At 45.5% G+C, this 8,613-nt stretch overlaps 2 protein-coding genes across 3 annotated transcripts in view; one reads left to right on the forward strand and one right to left on the reverse strand.

Moving 5' to 3' along the window:
• Positions 1 to 77: 77 nt before the first annotated feature.
• LOC123509874 (microtubule-associated proteins 1A/1B light chain 3A-like) lies at positions 78 to 6,940 on the reverse strand. 2 transcript variants are annotated; one of them, XM_045264469.1, is made up of 4 exons: positions 6,459 to 6,940; positions 4,077 to 4,239; positions 3,861 to 3,948; positions 78 to 3,564 (listed from the first exon to the last, which is right to left on the reverse strand). In XM_045264469.1, the coding sequence occupies exons 1-4, from the start codon at positions 6,466 to 6,468 to the stop codon at positions 3,493 to 3,495; spliced, it is 333 nt and encodes a 110-aa protein (XP_045120404.1). In that variant the 5' UTR covers positions 6,469 to 6,940; the 3' UTR covers positions 78 to 3,492. The 2 variants fall into 2 exon arrangements, with proteins under 2 accessions (XP_045120404.1, XP_045120403.1); XM_045264468.1 differs by lacking the exon at positions 6,459 to 6,940 and adding an exon at positions 5,369 to 6,115.
• LOC123509872 (collagen alpha-1(III) chain-like) overlaps positions 6,148 to 8,613 on the forward strand; it is a 157,751-nt gene continuing 155,285 nt past the window's right edge. The window contains 1 exon segment of the mRNA XM_045264458.1: positions 6,148 to 6,498. The gene's annotated coding sequence lies outside the window, so the exon portion shown is untranslated.

Below are 8,613 nucleotides of genomic sequence, written 5' to 3' on the forward strand. Positions count from 1 at the left end.
TCTTCTCACCACCACCGTTCAACCTTGCTCACATGGGAGGCCATTCACAATGTTGCAGGAAAACCAAAGTCTTTAACTGTAATGTATAAAAACATATATTTCTGTAGAAGGGATGGGATAATGGGATTATATATACAGCAAAGTTTTCTTAACACTGAATATGAAAGCCCAAATAAACACTTCTAGTATGGTAATTTACACTAGGAAAATCCATTCAATTTATAACTTAGCTATCAATACAAATCCAACAGTCAAACATTTCAGTTTTCTGTTAGTCATGATATTTTTCCTACATTAGATCAGCCAAATATACATCCAGACAGACAGTACTCTTATAGTCTTGAGATCCAAAGACTGCTTCACCAGCTCAATGAACAATTTCCTTAAGACTAGACAGGCAAGTCACCTCTGCCCCAACAACCACTGCTTCAGGATATCTAATTAGAAAACTTATTTGTCAATTGTAGGTGAACTAAAGACACCTCCTGCTCACCCACCATCCATATCAAACAAATAATATGTAAAGAAGTTCCAAGAGATGTAAATATTTGTTCCGTACATTCACTCCTCACTATGATAGGAATCTGTGTGGCAGTGACTGGTGACTCCACAAAGAGCAGTCATAGAAATGGTAAGAATTTGACAGCAGCAAACCTGGCTAGTAAATCATTGTCAAGATATTATTAAAATGATGGTTAGATTAGAAATATTTCTGGGCAACTTGTAACTATCTGAAGAGCTACTGTCATTACAAGTGGTGTGAAGGCCACACATCCGTTCCTTCCTGACTTTTATCATTCTGGAAGAGGAGCACACTGAGTTTTAACATGAGGGATTTCTGATCATCCTTCTTAAAGTTACTTAGAGGTTGGTGGGGGAAGTGGAAGCACTCCCAGCATGTCTACATTATTGCACTGCACTACATCACCACCACACTGCAGTCCCTCCCAGAACAAGGTGGGCAGGTACATGACTAAAGCTACATATACAGAAACTTGCCACAAACTCCTGAAGCATATGGAATATAATGAGCCTTAACTTAAACTTTTACTGTATGTTACTCAAAATGGAGAATGAAAAGTTTGAGTACTGAAAATGCACCTTCCATGATGCATAAATCCTGGCAGTCCTAGTGGAATGGTGCTGCCTCTCGGTCACTCCTCGAGGTTCAGACTTTGATGACGTTCTGATATCAGGTGTAGTAATAACTTATGGCCATTCTGCACTATGACATAAGCTAAAAATATGCATGTAAAGGCTCAATGCTAAGAATACATGTAGTTCTGAGTTAGAACAAGTTCTATCAATAGTAGTAGACTATTTTCCAAGTGGATGTATCAAAGTATACACACACACATATACATGATAGTGCTGCACTGCCCTACTACTACTTGTACTGTGCTGACAACACCAGACGTCCTGCTTGGCTGAGCTCAACACACTGCAGAGTTCTTTAAAATGCTTGGGTGAGCTCAAGACACTGCTAAGTTCTTCAAAAGTCTTGCTGTTCAGAATCCAATGATGGTAATGTGGGAGCCACCTGATATCTAACAGGTCAGGTGTTCGTTGCTACAAGCTGGCTACAACACCAAGCAGTCAACCTTATAAGAATATGCAAAGCTTACTTTAAAAGTCTGCCAGGTTATAAGCTGATGTTAGATCATCACACTGATGAACATAAATACAAACACAACATTGTTTTTTACTGGTTGCAAGAAATTAATAATAATACTCGAAATACAATTCAATTAGTGTTGGATGTTTGGTGACTGAGAATTCAATCCAAACAGAGCCAGCAGTGTGCAGCAGCAGCAGCAGTGCTCACTACATGAGTAAGACTGGTCTGGTCTGGGCTGCAAGTCCTGCCTGCACTACAAGGCAAACATGACAAACTGAACACAACAAAGCCTGCTTTGCATGACCCCAACATGACACCAAACAAAACACGACCCCTGCTGAGATGACTCCCCACTACAACAACTGTACAGTGCTTGGCTACCATCTAACTCATAATTCGGGGTTCATACACCATTGATTCAATGTCTTCACTGTCAAAATGCCCAAATTGACACACGCACATTTTCTAAGAACAATTTGATATTGCAGTAAACCATAAAACCATTATATACTAAGTACAAGAATTCATAGGAATTTTTTTTGAGTTCCTAGTATAATACAAAAGAAGTCTAAATCACTTGGTAACTAGAGGGAAAAGTTTATCAAACAATTTCATTATAAGTAATAAAATAGTTTTGGAATAGTAACTTGCACACACAGAGTCCATTATATTACTTTAAAAAGAGACAAGGCAGACACCATAGTTATATATGGAACAGACTGCCAGCTGCCCTGCCTCACTACGTGATGCTCCTTAAACATAGCATATGCTGGTGGCGGGACACAGCGTCCTTTGCTGCCCACCACGCTGGTTACACAGACTACTCTACTGACACCTTCCTCAGACACCTTATGGGAAAATGAGGCTTATATTACATAATGTTGTATGCTGATCCTGTGAATAATAAAAGGATACCTAATAATATCTCTGCCATGTGCCGCCCTGATTCCCTGGGAGTCCTGCACATCCTATTTCCTTGCATCTAGAATCTTGCAAAGCTACTCTGAGATGTGGTTCCTAAACTTGGCTGAGTCATGATGTAAATTTTGCACACGTAAATTCCTCTTGATGCAAAGCTATGACCCGTATGAAGCAGATGGGGCTGTTTGGAAGGCAACCAAGAGAAACAACTTGATCAATAACTTTACACATTCCTATCAAAGTTCCTCCACATCTCCCTAGTAACAAACAATAAATACAAGACTACTAAAAAGAAAAGATTAACCTTCTGTAACTATCTCAATACTATTACTACATACAATGAAGAGACTAGGCCAATTATGTCAAAGTACCTTACATGAAATGAAGACAGCAGCTGAAAAAATGCAGTCATGAATCCAATGAAATAGTTATGACAGCCATGATGAGTCGAACTAGTGTGTCCTTCAAGTGTACAAATTCCTACAAGCTTGCTGAGACTCCTGCAGCAGAAAGATGGTGCTGTCACATTTTTCTGCTGTTAAGAAACCTCTACCTTCATGAATAACAGCCCAGATATTACATTTTTAAATGTATGAAGTCCAAAACAATAAGAAAATGATAAAGGTACAGAGGAGACATAATTCAAAAGTATAAGCTTGGGCAAATCTTAAACATAATAACTGAAATTAGAAAAAAAGGCTGTATCTTAAATTTTGATTGTGTACATTTGAAATATCAGTAAAGTTTCTAGTTCTACCACAGGATTCTCAAGAAATATCTAACTCAGTCTTAGGCTCAGACACATCTTGCCTGACTCCAGTGCCAGGCAGCCATGACTCCCCAGAGGACCAACGGGGGTGGCACAGGAGGATGCCCCAGCCAGGCCACTGCTCCACAGAGGTCCTCAGCAAAGCAGGGTGGAACAGGGAGGGGCAGGGCAGTGGTGGATTACATTATCCAAACACCTCCTGGGATGCATACACCATGTACAGGAAGCCATCCTCATGGTGGTGGTGCTCATAGACCTGAGGGACAAAACAAGTGCTATTTTGCAGGCTAAGATACAACACCCGGTCACCCAGTGCTAACTGTCGATACATGGCTCAGTCTTAGTTGTGAGATGGCTGCATATTTATGTAATATTCTCATGTTAGTATGTTACTCATTATACTACCATTATTCAATTCACAACTTCAAGATTTGTAAACAGATTGTCAGATTGCTGGCACCCTTTCACTTTCTACAATAAAACGGCAGTAAAGGCGTGTATTGCGTGGCACTACCACCTCCCCCTGTCCCTTGTGTCCTGCCACACACTCACCTGGGCCAGGGTGCTGGACACGTTGGCCAGAGAGCGCTGGTTGATAAGCAGGAAGAAGGCCTGAGTGGGGTGCAGCTGGAGGCGGCGCCTGTGTGGAGTTGGGGAGTTGGAAGTGAGGTGATGGTCACAGTGACATGCTCTTCTTGCTCACATATATTCTACTAGAAGGAGCAACATAATAGGATTCTCCTACTGGCCTAGAATGCACAAACCCACCTGATGATCTTGACAAGCTCTCCCATTGTGACGTGGTCTGGCACCAGGAACTTTGTCTTGTCCAGCAGTGGCAGGTGGCGCTCACCGGGGTAACGCTCAATGATCACCGGCACTTTGTTGGGATGTTGCTCACGGATCTGCTCCACATCACGCTGTCTCTGGGCTGGGAGGAGGAGGGGTTACCACACTACTCACTGCTACACCACTCTACATTGCTACTGCCACAAGCTGCACAAATGTTCATCATGTTGCTACTTGTGCACTACTAACAGACACATCATCTTTGTTACTTATTCACTATTCAATGCCTTCATTACGATTTTCACTTCACTGCCATGCTCTACATAATCAAACCTAACCTCTAACGTAAATCCAACTTAACATAAATGTAATCTGTGAAGTAAACTTTATCTTACTGAGGGGGGCAGAGCTTAGAGGCATCAAGCTTAGGTTAGGTTACAACATGTAAGACACTGCAGTGATTTATATTCAACATGGTGTGAAATGTTTAATATGTCACTGGTCCTACTTGGGGGGTAGATACAAAAACCTGGCTTCGGAAAAATCCCGAGTCACCTGTAGCATCAAGACGATTGGTGACATTTTCCGACACTTTATACTATCTTATGATTAGTAGAATATACAATGGTTTTGTGAAGGTGGGGAAAGAAATAATAAAAAAAAAAAAAAAAATAAGGATTATCCTCAAATATAAATGTAATGGGCATGGAGGATTAACACACTGGGCTACAGACACCAGGATTTCATTTCCTAAAAGCAGATTACTACTTGACAGTTGCCTTTCCATTAAAAATACAACAAAACATGAGAAAATTATGCACAAAATACTAAATCTAAAGCACGTGAACATGTTTTTCATTACAACACGAGTAGCAACACAAGGTGAGATAAGAATGAACAAAGCACCTTACATAAACAAGAGATAAGTGTAAAGAAAGGTTGAAATACATGATAAGACCAGTGTGCGTCTCTTTGTCTCGCTATATCCTTGGTTCTCTCAGCCTGGGCCCTATAGCGTATTGGTATGCTACGACCTTGCTTCCTGGTCATGAGACAAACCACTGTCCAAGATCGATGTTATAACACCCCCCACACACCACTACACATCTTCAAACACACACCAAGGAACACTAAAATGACATGCGTCCCTCAATTATCCCCTTCCGATGGCCCACACTGATCTTTGAGGCGTGTATGGCAGGTAATGAGGCGATGACGCACATATCAACTCAGTGGACAAAGAACGCAGATTCCTTCCTAGTATCGCTTACCAAAACTCCTCCTCTCCCTGAACGGCTTGACCTGGGCGTTCATGGTGGCTTCCTTCACTGTGAGGGTAAGGAAGGACAATGCACGAGTGTGGGAGTGGTGGTAGTTGTGGTTTGTGGCGGAGCAGGAGGAGGAGTAGCAGTGTAGCTGGTGGCTCAGGCTCAGCTGTTCCAATGTTTTGTTTACATCCTGCTGCTGCTGCTGTTCCTCTCCCAAACCTTGGCCCCCTTTTTTTCTTTCTCTCTCATATATTCCCTTTGTGAGGTGGTACTTATTTTATTTTCTATTTTTGATGATAAGAAATGCAATGTTTAATGTTGGACAAGGCCTGGTAGGAAATAGTGTAATAATTAGTGAGTGCGCAGTGGTGGGTGGGGAGGTAAATCCACCCGCCGCCACGGAGCGCCGCCATTGGTTCTATTATTAAACAGGCCCGTGTGGACGGCGCTCCCGGCCAATGAGCGCGTCCGTTACTCCCTGCCCCGAGATCCTGTATTGGTGACTGATGGCCCACGATTTTGCAAATGATTGCAATGGAGATAACACAGAAGAGAATAAGAAGTTAAATTTGCCACACGGCATAGTAATGTAGTGGGTCGTGAGTGGAAAATAAATGAATGTCCCCGATAGGTGGCGGCCAGTGTGATATCTGGAGTAACAAAGCCGCTGACACGCAGTCAATCACAAAGAATGTGAGTGAGCTCGAGGTTCCTTTTTGAATGTCGGCTTTCTGTGATGTTTTCCCGCCAGCTCGGAGTGGTGCGGCGGCGGCCAATGGCGGCTCGGCGTGCCGTCACGTGACCGCGAGTGGAGTGCGGCGTTGTCAAGTGTTGCGTGGAGGGTCAGTGTTTGTGACCGTGGCGCCGCGGGCCTGTCTGTGTCTGTGTGGCTCTACGCCTCTGTGAGAGTAACCCTCACTTATTGGAAAATACACCTGAACAAGTGCATTCTAAGATATAGTTAAGCATTAAGTGCATAAAGTGGATGAGGTTCACAAGTGAGATAGTGCGTGAGAGTCTGAGAAATTAATAATAAAAGTCGTTCTCCCGTGCGGGTGGAATACACTACCTAACTGTGGATGGGATAACATACCTAAGGACATGGATTATACTCTGCCTCCTCACTGAGCCAGGTAAGTCATTCACTCTGAGGGGCGTGTAAAGGGCGCTGGGGCGTGAGGGCGTGGGGCAGCGGGCTGAGGGAGGAACAGGAGCAGGAGTGGTGAGGAAGAGTGGCGTGAGGCAGGGTGCCGTGAACCATGTGATTCATTTCTTCAATGACCAGACTGATTTACCTCCACGCACGCCACCATCATTTCCTCCCTCAGCCCGCAGCTGCCGCAGCCCGCCGGCCCGCTGGCGGCTGTCACCGCGTGGAGGGCGTGCTGGCCTTTGTCAGGCAGGACGCCCTGCCGCTGCCCTTGTGCTGCTGCTGCTTGCCCGTCCCGGCCGCTGCTGTCTTGGCCACGGCCAGAACCGCCGCTGTGCTCCTCTCTGTTATCGCCGCCACACACTACCGCCAAGACAGGCCTTGTTTGTATTCACTGGTGAATACAGCTGCTGGTGGCGGCTCAAGCCACACTAAATGACTGTGTGGGTTGTGTTTGCCGCGAAGTGATGGCAGGAGTGGTGAGGCGTAGCTTGACTGTGCTGGCTGAGGGAGGAGCAGCAGGCGACACTGGTGGTGGTGGTGGTGGTGATGATGGTGTTGAGGCACATTGACACTGTAATGCAGCTGATGAATGACCCTTTGAGTTGCGAGTGTTTGCTGACGTGAACAATGGAACCTTCACACGACCTAGTTTGTTGCCGAGGTATTGTTCTGACGGGGAAATTACCACCTCGGCGGGGCGGCCCTTGCCGTGTGGCGCCCTGCTGCTGCTGCCGCTGCCGTCAGGGGCGCCGCCCGATCTCTTGCCTTTCCGGCACGCCGGTATTCAATCACGATATATATATATATATATATATATATATATATATATATATATATATATATATATATATATATATATATGTATGTATATGTATATTTACATTTTGTATTTGTATATAATTTCGTACAAACACTATTATGGAAAGATATCTGATTATCCTGGACTACCCAGCTTCATTATAAGCTAAATATAAGGTGTGTGTGTGTGTGTGTGTGTGTGTGTGTGTGTGTGTAGTTGTCTGTCAGTCACATTAATATCATAATTTCCTTTGATTCAGCCACACACACACACACACACACACACACACACACACACACACACACACACACACACACACACACACACACATGTACTGTACGTCTTTAAACAGTATAAGTTCCTTCATATTTAGAACACACACACACACACACACACGTGTGTGTATGTGTGTGTGTGTGTGTGTGTGTGTGTGTGGGCGGTACGATACTCATTAGTGGCTCTGATCGGTGGTGAGGTAGGCACGGGGAGGCGCAGTGCCTGGCGGGCCACGGCTGGGCATGGGTCAGGCTGCTTGACGGGGACCTGGCGGGACGAGTCGCGCAGGACACACCACAGCGGGAAGCATCAAGACACGGGGGAGGTGATGGCCTGCGGTCCCCTTACCTAAGCGGCAGGGAGCTGTCACGGCAGAGCCTCACGGTTACCTGATCAGCTGGCACGGTGGAGCGGAGGGGAGGAGAGAGGGGGGCGGGAAGACTGGAGTAGCTTTTAGAGGAAAGGAGAGAAACTGTGAATCGTAGGTTATGATCGAGGGAAGGGAAGAGGAAGTTAGGGAAAGAGATGGGGAGGAGGGGGTGAGGGAGGGGAGATACTGCAGTGGAAGGGTGAAGATTAACTGTAGGGGATGCAGAGAGGCAGACGGGATAGGAAAGAAACTGGCGGTGGCGGGGGAGGAAGAAGTGGCTGAAGGGGGAGGGGAAGGTGTCCTTAACTCGCCGTGCTCGCTGAGTGGCACTTAGAGGCGCCACTTTATCTGTGAGGGAGACAGCCTGACCTTTGATGCCGCGCCCGGGGCCTCCTGATGTGCGACTCACCTCCTGCCGCAGCCGCACACACCACACACAACACACCACACACTACAGTGCCACGCGTCCAGACTACCCCCTCCACCCTCCGCCCTCCCCCGAACTGACAGCTGAGGTCACGGGCACGGCTTGTGAGAGTGACCCGTTAACTGTGTGTGTGTGTGTGTGTGTGGTGATGAATTAATATCACCACACCATATGTCATAGATATGTCAATGGTGAGTGAGTTACTACACACACACACACACAC

This window comes from Portunus trituberculatus, chromosome 27 (genome assembly GCF_017591435.1).
Source record: "Portunus trituberculatus isolate SZX2019 chromosome 27, ASM1759143v1, whole genome shotgun sequence".
In the NCBI taxonomy this organism is placed as follows: domain Eukaryota; kingdom Metazoa; phylum Arthropoda; class Malacostraca; order Decapoda; family Portunidae; genus Portunus; species Portunus trituberculatus.